At 52.0% G+C, this 16,497-nt stretch overlaps 1 protein-coding gene across 2 annotated transcripts in view; it reads right to left on the bottom strand.

Moving 5' to 3' along the window:
- Positions 1-16,497, bottom strand: part of SH3PXD2B (SH3 and PX domains 2B) — a 78,056-nt gene that overhangs the window by 6,063 nt on the left and 55,496 nt on the right. Inside the window, exons 6-12 of one of the 2 annotated variants that reach the window (XM_056349179.1) lie at positions 12,559-12,584; positions 12,200-12,235; positions 6,223-6,357; positions 4,606-4,710; positions 2,475-2,592; positions 968-1,194; positions 360-409 (exon numbers count right to left, since the gene is read on the bottom strand). In XM_056349179.1, coding sequence (XP_056205154.1) covers positions 360-409; positions 968-1,194; positions 2,475-2,592; positions 4,606-4,710; positions 6,223-6,357; positions 12,200-12,235; positions 12,559-12,584 — 697 coding nt within the window. The remainder of the gene's footprint in view (positions 1-359; positions 410-967; positions 1,195-2,474; positions 2,593-4,605; positions 4,711-6,222; positions 6,358-12,199; positions 12,236-12,558; positions 12,585-16,497) is intronic. The other variant, XM_056349180.1, reaches the window with a different exon arrangement.

Raw genomic sequence — 16,497 nt, 5'->3', positions numbered from 1 at the left:
TCCTCACCAACACGAACCAGCAAGCCATTTCCAGGCTGAGCAGGAAACTGCTCAGTGCCAGAGCTCTCGCTGACAGCAGGGTCACCCTCCCCAGAGGGACGAAGCCACTCTGCAGCCTCCCACTGGCAACTCAGCCTTGTAGGACAGACTAGCCAAAAGTTCATTTAAAGACCACACGCAAAGACAGGAGTCTTAAGTCAGCAGGGAGGCAGCGTGCGTACTCCAGCCTTGACCAAGAGCAGAGCCCACGGTACAGGGGCAAGATCCCAGGCAAAGAATAAGCAGTGACCAGAGCTCCTTCCAGTGCTTCTCTCCGACTCCCTTGCCACTGCTGGTCTCCTACATCAGCTGGCACTTACTATGGTGAGATCTCGGCGAGGTGGGGGTCTCTGCCTCATCTTTGGTGACTCTGTGGAGGAAGAATTTCAGATACTGTTGAGTTTCTGGCTTTTGGTTTCACGTGTGTTCACAAAAGGCAAGTAGCAGAGAAAACAGAAAGGCAAAGACCAAACCTGACCCATGGGGCAAGGAAGCTGAAGGAAGAACCTGTCTGCCTGGTACCCTGAGTAGCATGGCTCACTCAGGTTTCAAGGACATCCCACTAGAAGAGGAACCATCTTTGCACCATTTGTTTTTTGCACTTTGACCATGTGAGACTGCTTTTTTATTGCAGACCTAACCCAGAAGACCTGGCCTGCAGAGGGATTAAAATGCCCCAGCTTCTGAGAGGAGAGCATCTCTAGCTGAACCTGCAGTCTGGGAAGGGATCCCCATCACATTGCTGATCCTCAGCAGGTCCCTGGGCAGCACTGTGCCCGTGCAATGCCACCTCCACACCTTGCTGCAGAACTCACAGCACCTGCAAGCCTTCTGCCTCCCTCACACCCCATTACATCACCCAAAAGCCTGCAGGAAAGGCTGTGCTTATCCCCCAGCCACCACCAGCCTCTTCCCGACCAGCACTTACTGCGTCGGATATCAGCATTGGGCAGGGGACGACTGTCAAATCTCCCATCCCTTTGGCCAGTGAGTCCATCCTTCTCTCGGCTTGCCAGGACCTGCTGCCGGGAGATGCCATCCAGATCCAAGGCACATGAATGAGCGGAGGAGCCTGACCCCAGCTTCTGTGAGAACATCTCTCCATTCCCCTTTTTGAGGTAGGAGGCAGGGGCCCAGCCTTCTTGGCCCTGGTACCTGCAGTGGTAACAACGGCAGCGTCACTGCGCAGAGCCCTGATGCTGCACTGGGGCTGCGAGCTCTTCCTGGGGGAGCAACCCACTGCACTCGAGTGGTGTTGAGCCCTCAGACCTGGAGCCAGAGCTCCACACACATGCTGACCAAAGGTACCGTGTGATCTGGGCAAAAAGAGCTTGCCAGGTGTCATGCTCCGTGGCACACGGGCACCTAGAGAGCTCCAGCCATGACTAACGCTCCCATGCAAGCTGGCTGCAGCCAGTGGACCAAGGGCTGGGAACACCACAAAGCCCCATTTCCTTTGTGCCTCGGCAGTGGCACCGGTTCAGGAATAAAACACACTGACAGGGAAAGCAGAAGGGAAAACGTGAGGGCTGCTGCTAGGATCGATGTACCTGGTCTTTGGAGAAAGCACAAGCCCTCCGCCTGCGTGCCAGCAGCCTGGATCCCTTCCTTGCTCTAAATTTGCACTGTTTAGGAGAGAAACCAGCCCCGTGATCCGATTGAAAAACCACATCTGCAGAGTTTCCCTGCCATGCTGGAGGGTCCCGTGCCAGTGTCAGAGACTCTCCCCCGCTGGCTGGGCTGCAGCCACTGTGCTCAGATGGCACCGGCTACTGAGCTTGTAATTGCCTTTAGAGTTCTTGTGGCAGCTCTCCTCCACTTGAAAAGTCAATGGATGTTTTTCTGGGGCTTTGCTGCTGCCAAGACCACAGGTTCAATGTAAGGTTAAGAAAACTGCAGCATGTGCTCCCACCCTGCTCAAGTCCGGCCATTTGCTAGACCACAGAAAAGAGAAAATGAGCTTCCAGCAGAAAACAAGTATCAGCTCAGGATGACCTGGAGTCTTTGGCACACCCTGCACACAGCAGACCTGGCCCGGACAATGGCTCTTCTCTGCAGGAGCCTCCTAACACAGCCAGAGGATCCAGCCTGCCTCTGGGACACTTGCTGGTTTTCCTATCAGCAGCACAATGTAACACTAATGCTCTCATACTGGTTCCTTTGCACTGCTGGGGCATGTGATGCCATGACGCAGTCCACCTCCCCACACAGGAAATCGGGGGATTTTAAAGATGTTCAACCACAGCTACGCTTGGCTGAAGGCCTGAGTGTCCCCTAGCCTTGGTTTGACGGGACGGAGAGAGACGAGTTCTGGTAATCTGCCGTTCCCAGTACCCTAGACTTGCCTTCGGACTGTACATCCCATGCACATTGGGTCTCTGCTTTGCACAGCCCCCAGCTGTGTGTCAGGGAAGAGCAAGAGGTAGGGACAGTACCTGATTTTCCACCAGCCCTCCAGGTTCTTCTGGATCACCTCCACCACAGCCCCTTTGTCCAGGTTCATTTCATCCTGGTCTCGTGCAGTATATGGGTAAATAACAGTGTACTTCTCCTCTGTCGGAAAGAAAGTGCAGTTTCACAGAGATATTGTTTTATGGAAACCTGGACTCAGTTGAACAATAGCTTTATACAAATGATAGTTCTTGTAATACAGGTGCAAACACACAGAGATACACAACCATTCAGAAGAGAAATGCCAGTGAAATGTATTTCAAAACAAACGCAGCTGCATTTTGAAATGTAAACTTTGGTGAGCTAGTTGGCTGAAGGAGAAGTTGTCTAAACCAGTTCCTCATCTCCCTTAGGACCAGAGACTATCTGTTATATGACAGCTCTCCTTTCACCTGCTCTCCACAGAAGCTCTTTGATGGATCCTTTTCAGTTCAAATTTCTTTCTCTGAGCCTCTGAAGAACTGTCCTCTATACAGGGAGACAAATCCCACAGGCAGTCAGGGAGTAACCCCACACATACAGACGTGCTCTCACGCACAGCTGAGTCCCTCCAAGACATTGGTCAAAACCACATGGTGATCCTGGAGAAGAGTCTGACGTCCTGTCCACTAGACCAAATGACTGTAAGCAGGGACATGGATGCTCTTCCCTTCAAGTGGAAGGGAAACATCCTAACAGCCATGCGGACAACATGTTGGACAAAACAGATCCATCCATCCACCCCTCTACCTCACCTTGTCCTGTCTCCTCTGGAAGAAATCCAGGAAAGCAATTGCCTGTGCTTAAGCAGTGCCACAGTAAGGTGAAAGCCATTTTAGGAAAAATCTATGTCCAAACCCCACACCTCTGGACATTCATACATCCCTACCACGCAGGTTTCCTGGATTTATCTTCTTGGAGGAGCACAGCCCCTCAAGGGCCCGATTTCCCACCCCCTTCATGCAAATGAGTCAAAGGAGAAAATGTCCTGTCACATCCAGCAAAACCAAGCTGGCTCTTCTCCTGCTGACCCCATCTGAGGCACCAACCCCAGGGCCATGGCTCAGGGGAGTTACTCTTACAGGAACTAAGGCAGCAGTTGCAAGAAGTCTGTATACATGTGTCAGGGGAAAGCAGAAACTCCAGCTTCTGTACCCAAAACAAGCCTCAAAAAGTAAGAAGGAACAGCTGACGAGAGGGAAGAGTGTGGACATGAGCGGCCCTAAGGGATGGTGAAGGAGCACGTATGGCACACACTGAGGCCTGACACAAGCATGGTTCACCACATGCAAAGTAGACATGCAGACAAGGCTCCAAGCACAAAACATGGGCAGCCAAACAAGTCTCTATGAAGTCCACCTTGACCCCATCCACTGGTGTATAAGTCCCCAAGAGTCCGACGGCGGCCAACGTGCCTGGGCAGAGACCAGTATCTCCATGGGACTGGGAAGAGCATGTTGGGGAAGCAGGAGAAGGACAAGAAAGGATGTAAGGAGGTGGCACTTCAGGTCCAAGAGGAGACAGGGCTGACACCAGCGAGGGGCACAGACTGTACTCACCTGGAGCCCTCCGGGGACCCTCCCTGGTCTGAGCCCCCCTCCCACCTCCATCTCCCCAGAGGGGCCGAGCCAGCAACAGCACTGCTTTGAGCATACAGTGGTCAAAGGGAGGATGTGTCCTCCAGGGGTGCTTCAGATTTGCTCTAAGCAGAGGTTGCAACCTTGCATTTCTCGTAACGGGAACTCATGCGTGCTCTTTCATTTTGCACGGATTTAGAAAACACATGACTTGCCCTAGGACTTGAGCTTTGCTCCTCCTCCAGTGCAGGTAAAACAGCTGCCTGGGGCCTAAAGGAGGCACTGGGATGGCAGAACTGAGCATTCCCTGGAGGTGGCACCTTCAGCCCCTCTGTGGGGGAGCAGAAAGGCCAGCAGTTACACCGCCAGCTGCAGCGCTGGAGCAGGGCACTGGGCAAGCAGGACCATTGCAGACAGACATGACTGAACAGCACGGGTGGGTTTGTCCTTCCCTGGGCTTGTGCCCTGCCTAACTCAGGGAGGGCTGTGCGGTCCTGCCAGCAGCTCAGTGCAGTCCAGCAGGAAGAAGCTGGGACAGGTGTCTCCAGCAGCCTCTTACCTTCATCGGGCTGCATTGAGAACTCATCCTGGACGCCATCCTGAGCCTCCAGGCAGGTCGCTGGCACCCAGCCTTGCTCCTCTGATGTGCTCACAAACCACCAGCCTGAGAAAAAAAACCAGCAGGTGGCTCAGCCAAGGGCTTCCACCAGCCAAAGCCTCCCTCCAAACCATAAATCTGGGGGGCTTTTCCCCTCCTTGCTGCCTAGAGAGGAAGCTGGGGTGACCCCAAAGCAACAAAGCCAAGCGCTATCTGAAAGGGAGCACAGACAGCAGCACGGAGAATCACACCTGAATGATATCTAAATGTACAGTTCCCCCTACATGAAAAACGGGAGAGGCTCTGAGAGCTGAACGGCTCCAGCCACCATGTTTGTTTTCCTTTTTCTATCCCTTCATAGTTCATTTTCCCTTAGTCTGGGTCAGGAAGCCCAGGCTAATTAGCAGAGATGAATACACTGTCTGCAAATCAATAGCTGACTCCTGCTGCGTTCTCGCCTTCTTTACATTTGTGGAAACAGCGAATTTTAAAAGCTAAGAGTAAATGCAGGATTAAAACATGAGCTCTCCCAGCGGAAAGCTAGCCAGCTCCATAGCGGCCACAAGCAATTCTGGGCCACCCTGGGTGTCCAATCAAAATAAATGCATGATCCTCAGTTATTAAAGCACAAGCTATTTCTGTCTTTGGGGGGGTGAGGAAATAAAGACAGAGCGTTATCCTCAGAACCTCACTGGAGAGCCATTTAGAAAGACAACTAGGCTGTCAGGGAGGGAATCAGCAGCTACCTGCATGGAAGGGAAAACCAGGGCTGACATTTGATAAATAAATTATTTGCCATAGCTTTTGAATTGGCTGTGCTAATAGGTTTCGCTTCCTTCGGGGTTGCTTTTACTCTCCTCATTCTCAAACATAGCCCCTGGTGCAACTAATCCTCTGAGGACCAGCTTTCCAGAATTTAAAAATCTATTTTCACTACTGGTCTTCAACCCCCCAGCTAAGCAACTTCTTTTAACTTCAGGGAATAAATTCTGCTTTTCAACAAACTGCAGAAGCTGGGCCCATGACATGACTCGATCCTTTGGCAAACATTAAGAGCAAGTTTAAGTTTTGAAGCAAGTGAATATCTCGGCTGCCTGCTCTGCTCCACAGCCGGGTGCTTCATTGTGTTCGGATGCAGGAATCGTGAATGTACAATGGGGGCTTTCATGGGCACCATGAGAGTGTCCCTCTCTGTCAATAAAACAAGCTTGCCACCTCCGAAAAGCTTGGCTTTTGTCCTCGGGACCCATCAGCCAAGTTTTTCAGCATGAAGAAGCATAAAGTGAAGAGTGTAAAAGATGGACGGCGCCTGGCGCTCAGCACACGGGTAATCAGACCCTTCCTTTAGAGACAGTCCTGAAGTCTTGTCCACGCTCATACAGACAGCCTGCAGACTGACGCTGCTTCCTCCACATCCCACCTCAGCATAACATCCAAGGGCATCCCTGTGAGGTGCCTAGAGGTTGCTTTGCTTAAGGTCCTATTAGGAAAACACTGACAATACAGGATTGCTATTCCTGCCCTGCTCTGTAACGCAGAGTAGACCTGAAGCCCTCTGCCAAGCCAAACTCTCGGTACCTGATTCGTTCTTCTCAATGATATCCACCAACTGGCCCACGCACAAGCTGATCTCGGAGCTCTCCTGCTTCTGGTAGTCCGCCACCACGACATACTGCTCCAGCACCAAGGGGTCGACCGACGCAGAGTCAGCTCCTGCACAGTGGGGACAAGAACCGACCCATGTGCCAGGGTCAGCACCAGCTCCCAAGAGCACGGGCCACCACTCCCAAGCACCTGCTGGCCTGCGAACAGCTCCAGGACACCCTGGGGACCCCAGCGTGAAAGACGTGAGCCAGAGACTCGGGCAGAGTGAGGAGGAGAGAGACCAAACCAGCAGCCAGGTGAGATGGGTACAGCCAGGTGAGACCTTTCACTTGCTACCCACCTTCCTGCTCACAGAGCCGACCAAGCAACCCCAGCACCACCGCAGATGCACACCTGGTCCCTGCTGTGGGGGAGCGAGGGGCTCTCCTGTGCACTGCCATCAGCTACCCCAAGGCACAGACCAGCTCAGGCAGCAACTCAATACACACAACCTGCAGTGGGTTTGCTGGTCCTGGCTAAAGAGCTTGGACACCCAGGTGGAGGGGTGTTTGCAGGACAGAGCAGCATCCCCCTGCCATCAGGGGGGTGCCCGCAGGTATTCCAGCCCCTCCTCACAAGTCACCAGTGCCGTTTGCTCTCTCTGCTATTTGCTCCACTAACTCTGCTCCGCTCCTCCTGCTGGAGATCCCAATTTCATGTCAGAAAAGAAAAATATACCCCAAGGAGGAGCAGACGAAAGCTCTCCTTTGGCCAGAAAGAGGCCTGACACCCGGGGGAGGGCCGGGGTGGCCGGGCGCTGGTGGCACAGGGCTGGGCAGGCTGCAGGTGGCACTGTGGGCTAAGGCCAGGGGACAGCCGGGCATGTCACCAGCCCCTGCTCTGCCAGGGGACAGCGGCTGGGCACAGCACCGCAAGGCTGGCTTGTATTTTGCAGGCACGTTTTCCTTCAGGAGAGTGCCCTGGGTACAGATGCACGCCCTGCTTGGCGTGGCTTGCTATGGGGCACTGCGACAGGGGCTTCCACTCGCACCTGTCACTGCTTTAGGAACGTGGCCCCAAGCACATCCCTGTACGCCCAGCAAAGCGACCCTCTTCCCGCACGTGCACAGGGGCTTGCTGTGTGCGGGGGAGACCGTGAAGTGAGCCAGGGCTTTGCAGGCTCACGCGAGCAAGCGCTGCGGGTACTCAGTGCTGAGCCCAGCTCGCTCAGCACCACCGAGCCAGGCGTTTGCCTGGGCTCAGCCTCCCATCACCAGCCGCAAGGCGTTCGGTTACCCCCAGCACCAGCAGCACTTGCTCATCTGCCTCCAAAAACATCCAAGAAGGAAAAAGGTGTCAGAAAATCCTGCCCGTGCCTCCCCTCCACCCCCAGCCCTGGCTCTAGCCCCCTGTCCAACTCTTTTCCTTGCAGCTTCACAACCTGTCAGATGAAGACACAATTACATTACCCTGTTCTCCCCAGCTGCAGTAAGAATTAATTAATATTTGCCAAGTGCTTTGGAAATAGGAGAGTGTTAATTACTATAGCATGAGTGATACAAAAGAATCACACCCCTGATCAGGAGTGTTAAGCCATATTTACAGGGGCTGTGCATGTACTCTGAGCAGGGAGCCTCAAGTTTTGGGCTGGGGCAGAAATCACATCTGGCCCAGCCCTCCAGCTGCTACGACACGGCAGATACATGGGACAATCACCTCCCAGTCTCTCGAGGGTGTGAAACTACACAGAGAGTGGTAGTGCCTTGGGACAGTTAGGTGAAATGTGGCAAAAAAATTCAGACTGTTACCAGGAACAAGTTTCTGTGGGCAAGTGCACCTACACCGCAAAAGGCTCCAGTGGCTCGCCCAACACGAGAGGTCTCAGCCTGACAAAACATCTTTCCTGTGGAGGATCCTATGGCAGGGCATAGATTCCCCCAGAGGAAACCTAGGGCGGCATACTCATCCTGAAAGGGTATGAGTAGAGACGGATAAGACCTAGCAGGTCCTTCAGCAATCCTAGGAAGTTCTGCTGCCTCACAGAGAAGTTCTCCTGTGCACAAGGTCACAAGCTCTCAAACTGGTTCTGAGAAAGAAAGACCACAAGAAGATGTAAATGAACAATGTATCTTCAGGACAGTCTTATTTAAGGGAAGAGGAGGCAAATTGTCCGTGTTACTCTGCTATAAACAGCACCCTGCAGAGCTCCAGGTGAGCTGGCCAAGCGCAGAGGATCTGTTACCACTAATGAAAGCTTCCTCCACGCCAAAACCCAGAGGTGGGGCACCAGACAGGATTAAAAATAGCGCTCTAAAGTGAATGGGGGATGCTAGGGCTACCTGTTCTACTAGCTCAATTAAAGGTTTGTGCTTAAAGCGATCAGGGATCTACCCAGCCCCCAAGAGAACAACAACAGCTATAGGAAGAGAGAAGTACTCTCCTTTCTGCCTCCCTCACTATAATTACAGCCATTGCTCTGAGGCTATTTGTAGATTCAACAGGCAATTCTGGATCCTCCAATGTACCTATTAAACCAACAACAGAAGTGGTAAACTGAGCTTGGAGGAAGAAGTAGGAGTTAATTTCAGGAGCATCTTCACCCGGCATAATCGTCCTTAACCACAAAACCACACACTGAACAACAAAACATCCTATGTATGGGCAGACTTAGGTCTTAAAAATAGCAATGGTGTAAACCTTACCATCTAAGATGAGACACAGTACCAAAGCTCTGCAGCTGTGGAGGGGAGGAAGCATCAGTACAGTCCAGAGCCCACAAAAGAGTGAGTTCTGCAGACAGCTGTAGGCAGGAGCACAGACTGTATATCCGGAACACCCCTCACCTGTGAGCTGAGACAAAACGTGGCTTAGAGAAGGGATGGGCATCGAGTCAAGAGACCACTGAGGTCCTTGGACTGAACTTGCAGAGATGATGCTTGCCGTGGATGCAGGAAGGTCGTTGGGGAGATGCACTCAGCTCTGCAGACAGGGCCAGGCAGAAGCTGCCCCAAGGCAGTGCTCATCCCAGCTGCCAGCCCAAGGACTGCTCAGCACCGTGACCCTGCTCTCAAGACATATCACATATGGGTCAGTCCATCAATCTTTGCAGCTTTTGCTTGAGCGGGAACTTGGCCACTCACCCAGTGTTGAGATGTACAAAACCAGTAGGAAAAGTCACAGATATGGGGTCGCTTGCAACATTTCCAGCCTTTCCAACTTCTGGCGTCGCAGTATCAGTGCCAAAAGCGAGAACTTTCTTATGGGGCTTGGACATCGGTGCCTTCAGATTGAAACATAGAGCTCAGAACTGAAATAAGGGGGCACAGGTATTTGTTTTTGAAGCCTGCCCTTGTTGTACACTCCAGTCTTTGCCTAATGCATCTTCCAAAAATGTCATACTTTGGATGAAGTTTCTTCCTCCAGTTTTGTGGCCCGTGCTAATCAGACCCAGTGCTCTCAGGACAGCCCCTCTTTTCCCAGACCTGATGATTTTGTAAAGATCAGTACTGCAAAAGTGATTTTCTTCCTTCTCTCACATGAAACGGGCACTAGATGCTGCACTGCACTCTTTGCAACCCCACCCATCTCTCCAGGGATTTCTCCAGAACTGGAAAATAATCACATGGAAATACCGCTTGCAAAGGTCCCCCTGTGGCTGCTGTGTGATATGAGAGCTGTCTCCCCTGTCTCTCACTGTACTGAATACTGTGGTTTGGGGTCTCTACGCCACTGCAGGCACATTACATAGCACAGCAAAAAAATCACGGCCATGCAAAAGAGCATCAGAAATAAAACTGACGGGGATATTCGAGCTCCCTCCTAGCCTCCTTGGGCTGCTCCACCCAAATATAAACTCTGGAGACAGTTTCAGCTTCTTCCGCGCTAACTCAGTGCTGCAATGAGCCCGTGACTCTCCACCTATGCTTTCTGTTGAACTGCAAGAGGAAGAGATAATAGAAATATCCAAAACGGTCTGGGGGACTGACAGAACAACTGCTTCTAGACATACCTAAATCAGTGGCCAAGTCAGTCTTCAGAGTCCCAGAGTCTGGGGAACAACCCACCTGCCGGCGAGCTGCAGGCTGTATGGAGCCTGGGCCCATGCCTAAGGCTCGCAGACATGTGGGATTACAAATACTGGTAAAAAAACTAAGCAGAGGAAGCAGATTTTATTTCCAGCGCTCACTTACACTGGGCCCTCCTCACAACAGCAAACTTCACTCGAGTGTCTCGGTCACCGCAGGAGGCTGAAGGCAGGCAGCACTTTAACCCCCTTCGCATCCCAGAGTTTGCTTAAATCCCATTTCAAAACAGTGTTTTCTCTTCAACCTCAGCAACATCCTGGGGTCACTTAAGAAACCGGCCACGCCAACAGGATGGCAGAGTGAAGCTGCCCATAGCCTGCAGTGGGAAGGCAGGACGAAGCTGTGTACGCAAGCAGGAGGAAAGCTCCTGCTTCTCTAAGAGCCAGCATCCTTAAATCGAACACTGCCCTCAAAAAACTAAGTTATGCGTCAGAAATATTCTTCCTCTTCTTCTCAACCCCAGAGAGGCCTTCTTGTCTCTCATCTGTTGTAAGTGGACTGGATTCAAAGTGATCTAAACACACACTGATCTCATAGGGAAACGTAACACCCTTCCCTGACTCACCAAGTGTTCCTGCTGAGCCAGCACACAAAAGAAGTTTTCAAGATGAAGGAGATTGTATCTTTATTTTACCTCTGTTTTATCAAAAGAGAGGCGAAGGAAAAAAAACCTGCAGTTTTGTCCCTGCCCACAGCCAGATGCTTCTCTCTGCCTCCAAAGCTAGCTGAAGACCCACCGCTCAGCACAAGAAAGCTAGTACAAAACCCGCAGTCTGCACTTGCAAATGGCTCACGAGAGCTATAAAATGACCTTACCAAGGTCCAGCTTTGACAAACACACCCTGCAGCAGTCAGACTTTGAGGAGAAAATGTTGTCCACAGGTTTTAACCTTACTGGTAAACCCCTGCTTATCAATCAGGAGAGCACCCTCTTATGACCTGTCCATGAGACCAGACCAAAACCAGGAGCCACCGTTCCAGCAGACATCACCCGAGCTTTCCATATGCATTCTACAGCTAGTTTCAGTTAAGATGCTGGGACACCATCGGCTCCTGAGGGAGGGATGACACGCTCCAGTGGGAAAGAAATTGGAATCACATCTTTGAGTCTCCCCTGTACCCTTTTTCTCCCTCCTCCAAGAGGAACCCACTCACCTGCAAGTGTATTTGCTTATGAAGCTCATGGCAGTGCCAACTCTCTGGCCAAAGCCCTTTCCACAACCTATTTCAGCAGAATCTCCATCCAGCCAAGGCTCAGACCTTCCTTCCCAAAGACCGCTGTGCTATTTTTATAACTTCTGCAACTCCAGTAGCCAAAAGATGCCCTCCTCAATCCACAGACTGAAGGCTCTTCCCCTCCTCTTACTTACCTCCTCCTCTTTCTGAGAAGCTCAGATAACCCATAAAACACACCAACTAGGAGGTCTTTTAGAGATGTTGCCCTCTCTTGAGGAGCAGGGGTAGAGCATCCCAGACTCAACAGTCAACCCAAAGGCTCCCAGCCAGCGCAACCACAAAGCAGAACGCACTGCTGCATCAGGAGACTTTCAACCTCACGCTGACCACGACACAGCTCAGACCCTCCTCCAGACTTGGGAATTTTTGTCTCCCCATCCTCCTGGCTGCAGCCCAAGCCCTGCCCTTCACCCGAGACCAAGACCACAGTGACACAGCCCCTGCACGTGGAGCTGCATCGCCAGCCAAGCGCCAGTCCCAGCCCGCCGCACCTCCTCTCCACTACCGCCCCATGTTCACCAGCCACCACAGAAAGCTACGGGGGACGTGACAGCTTCTTGCAAGGGGCTTGCCCGCCCAGCCCGAGCAGGTGTCCCCCCGGTGAAAGGCAAAGCAAGAGCAAGGGCCGGGTAGTGAGCAGCTGTTACTACCTCTCTGCAGGAAAGAGGCCGTTCTCTGGATAAACCCTGATGGAGGAACAAACAACGGGAGACAAGGCATGAGGTGGGGAGGGAAATGAACTCAAGTGGCAACAAGTCGATGAATGAGTGAATGGGGAGGCCAGCGCCGTGGGAGCACCACGGGAGGCACAGGGGACACGGGAATGGGACTTGGAGGCTGTATTGAAATCCTGGGTGGATGGAGGGGGCATGCCATGTCAGGGAGCCCCACGGGGGAGCACAGCAGGGGTTTGGCTCGCCATGGGGCCAGGCTCTCGCCCTGCTCCAGGAGACCACAGTGAGTGAAAGGAGGAGTTGGTGGAACCAGCAGAGAAGAAAGGAGTCCTTACCAGACCTCTTCTTTCCAATGGGCTCCCTGAAAAAGAAAAGAAAGAGTGTCAGCAGAGAGACGGGGCCAGCTGGGTTGTCGGCCAAGTGACAAATCCACCCAGGAAAGCACAGCAGTGCTGGCCCTGGCAAGGCCGCTGACCTCCCTCAAACCAGCTAATGTCTCCATGGGTGACATGGGGCATCACCCGCCTTGCAAACAGTCCGTTTCTCCCCTCCCTTCATTTAGTAATTTAATACTTCAGTCTTTCCCACGGTGAGGCTCGGTTGCTGGCCTGGCCTCCTTGGTGGCTTGGTCTGACAGCCACAACTCCCACCATGTCACTTGGCAAAGGCGGGTGGATTGGGATGATCTGGCAGCACAGTCAGGAGCTGGAGAAGCCCAAACCCCCAAAGCTGCTCCCAGTACAGACCACAACTCCCACAGAAGCGGGCACCAGTCGGAAGATAGACAAAAAGGGAAATACTGAAGTTCCTCCTTGTCCCATGCCTCTCTTGGGGACAAGGATGGGGAGCAGTTGTGGAAGGGGCGAACATTATACTCCAAACCAGGACAAGTCATTAAAGTGCTGCAGAAAGAATGAACACCAGGGTTGTGAAGCAGCAGAATTGCCTCCAGGACACAGCAAGCAGGAGTCATTGGTAGTTATGAGGAGGCAATGAGGTAGCTTCAGCCCAAGTCCTCTTACTATGGCCAGCGCTAGCCACACCACCGATGGGATGGGTCAGAAACCACAGGACCTGGGTCCCTTCTCTTATTTGAACGTTGCCAAGAAACACGGTTGCTGAACAGTCTCAAACCCAGGGCACAAGCACAATTCTCTTCAGGGACAATGAAATCTGGGGCATTTTACAACTTAAAAATAAACACCAAATCAAGGAAAATATGGGTCCAGAAAAGCCGCAAAAAACCATGGGTAACAAACCAAGACACCCAACCAGCCTGTCACCAGCCTGACCACAGTGGCCCATGTTGCTACAAAAGAGCTCTCAACATTATGTATAATTTACCACTGTGGCCTTGAAAACTGCTGTAGCGTGGCGTGACGGTAACCTGCTCCCTGTTCACTTACGGAGGAGACTGTTCTCCCCACCCCTCAGGCTCACAGGTGTGATGGATCAAGCCCATCTGGCCAGGATGAAATATTCTGGTACCAGGAGACATGCATCAATCCTTGTTACTTCCAGGAAGAGTAACAAGCACAGAACAGTCACTGGAGCTTCCAAAGAGGGAAACAGTCACCTGGTGCTAAGGGGACACTCCTAAGGCTTTGAGCTGCCTGGCTACTGCTTGGAAAGGCAGCTGGACCAGCTCAGATGGACCCCAGGAGCCCCTTCATCTGCTTATGAAGTCCACCGGCAAAACAACTTTTCCCCTTCCCTCCCTTTTGTTTTCAGGCCAAGCAAAGGAATCCCCCCATGCTCCACAAGAAAGCCAGCCAGAGCAGGGCTATGCTTTGTTCTCTTTCAAGCTTATCTGCATTTTCAGACCATAATTACTGCAGACATTTTATTCCCCTAGAGTGATGGGGTGATGCAGGGACTTGGCTGCCTTCGAAGACTGCCCACCCATCCTGGCAATGCATTCTGCTTGCAATGCCTTATCCTCATGGTCCCTCCTTCCCTTTGCTCCTTAAACCTCTGGTACTCATCCATGGGGTTATTAATTAAATGAAATGCAACAAAGATGTACTAGAAACAAATGGGGAATTTGTTATCTAGAAACTGGAGACTATCTAAGTTCAGAGATGACGGACTGTGAAAGACCTGAACACCATGACCCAGGTGCAGAGAACAATGAAGGAATCTACTGGACAGAGAATCCCAAAGACATTTCTAAACAGAGTCTGCACTACAGAGCTAAATCAGAGTTTATCAATAAGCCCCATTAAATTTGCCTCAGCTCAGTGGTTCATCGGGGAAGGGAGGCGAAGCAGGAGCAGATGAGCATGCTGGAGATCAGCAGGTGGGCATGGCACCCGCGTGCTGACAGGAGGGCGCTGATGGAAATAACTGGTGTTTTTCCCCTGCCATCTGCTACACCTATTACTGTAACTCATCCCCCTGTTTCCTTTCACCGGCTGCTCCATCTGAGCAAGGGGGCAAGGAAGGAGCTGCAATTTCGCTTTGCTGCTGGGTTGTTCCTGGCACGGATACAAAGAGCTGCAGGTCTGAAGATACAAAGAGCAGCCCCTGCCCACCACCTTGGAGGGACAAGAGCTCAGCCAAGACAGGAAACAGCAATAAACTCCCAGCAGCATCTCCTCCTCCTCCTCCTCCTCCTCCATCCCCTGTGGACCAGAGAAAGGCACGCAGCAGAGCCTGTGCACAGCTTCCTGGAAACTGGTGGCTCCAGAAGAAGAGAAGAAGGAAAGGCCATTCTGTCTTCCACTGTGAAACTCATTTAGTGCACGCTCCCACAGCACCCAGGCTGTGCAGATGAACCAGGCAGTCACGGCACAGTTACAAGGCACCAATGCACAGCTGTGGTTGTATGCCACCAACCAGCCCCACAAAACTTCCCACGTGGTAAAACCCAGCACCGGTTCTCCAGCTACTTCCCAGGACCTTCCCAGCTCGTTGCTGGGAACACTGAAGGCAAGGGTTCCCGTGTGACTGGAGTCTCACTTAAAACACTGAGCAAACAAGACAGTCTCATGGTGGGCTCAGTTCAGCATCCTTCAAAAACTGAATAATCCCCCGGTGCAATCCTGAAAGGAAACTTCTGTATGTGGAGAACCCTTAGCATCAATTAATAATCCCCATGACACGTTTCTTTAGGAAAAGAGAGTCAGGTTTCTCAAGCATCTTCTTTAGCGTATCAGACAGCATCCCTCTGGATGCACTGACGGGAAGGAGTGAGATGGGGAGCAAAAGGCTGGGGTGAGGGCAAGAGGCAAAGCTAACCGCTTGGGAGGTAGGTTAAGAACAAACACAAGCAGGCTGTTCTTCAACAATATGTAGGTGAGCTGTTAAACTCCTTAAAGCAGGATGCTGTGGACACTGAAAGCCTTCATGGACTTACAGGGGCATAACTCAGGCAAGAAATGTTGATCAAAAGCCAGTAATTATAAAACCTGGAAAACCCTGAAGGCCAGAACAGTGTTTAAAGAAGAGGTGTTACAAGCTTGCTTAATTTTAAACTCTTTTCTAAGAGTTGAAAACTGTCATGTTTGGTGGCTGCTAGGCTAGGCAGGCTGCTGTGTGCCCCAGGGAGGTGGCTCTGAGGTTGCCACACAGAAGAGCCCACCCTGCAGTGGGACTCACAGGGGACACAGGTGCCCCGACATGTGGCTTGGGAACCTCAGCACCAGCCCTGCTGCCCCACTGCCCCAGCCAGCTCACAGAGCAGGAGAGAGACAGTGCAGCACCAGCACAAGGAAGACAACTCCAGCTTCTGCAAAGCCAGCCACACAGGAGCCACAATCAGCGTGCAAGACGAGACAGATCTGAGGTCAGCACTCCCAGAAAACATCTCCTGCAGGAAAACATCTAGCTCCTGTAAAAAAAATCCTTCTGTAATACAGTAATGCCATCAAAATAGCTATCAGGAGGTAGTTTATCTTGTAAGCTTGGAGATATTAGCAAAGTTTATGCAGGTGAGAGACTGAGAAATGGGGTACAACAGAGCTCTTGTTTGGGAGAACTGATGTTTAGCAAATGCTCCACTGAGCACTGAATGGAGCCCCTGTCCCCCCCGCGGCAGTGCCAGTGCTATCCCCGTGCTTAACCACTGGAGAGTCAGCCAAGCTGAACCTCTGGGAAAAGCCACCCTGTTAGCACAGAAAATCAAGTAGTCTGTCCATGCAAGGGGTTTGCATGGGCGCAAAGTGTTTTGCAGAGTGGATTCAACCCCTCTGATATTTCTGTCTGCTGTTGTCTAGGAAAGGCAGTTCTCAGCAGAGAGCAGTCTCAGGAGGAGACCACTATTTTGGAGTTGA

The sequence above is a fragment of the Falco biarmicus genome, chromosome 8, assembly GCF_023638135.1.
Source record: "Falco biarmicus isolate bFalBia1 chromosome 8, bFalBia1.pri, whole genome shotgun sequence".
NCBI classification, from domain to species: domain Eukaryota; kingdom Metazoa; phylum Chordata; class Aves; order Falconiformes; family Falconidae; genus Falco; species Falco biarmicus.
The sequence above is the reverse complement of the archived record's forward strand: the minus strand, read 5'-3'. Positions and strand labels throughout refer to the sequence as shown.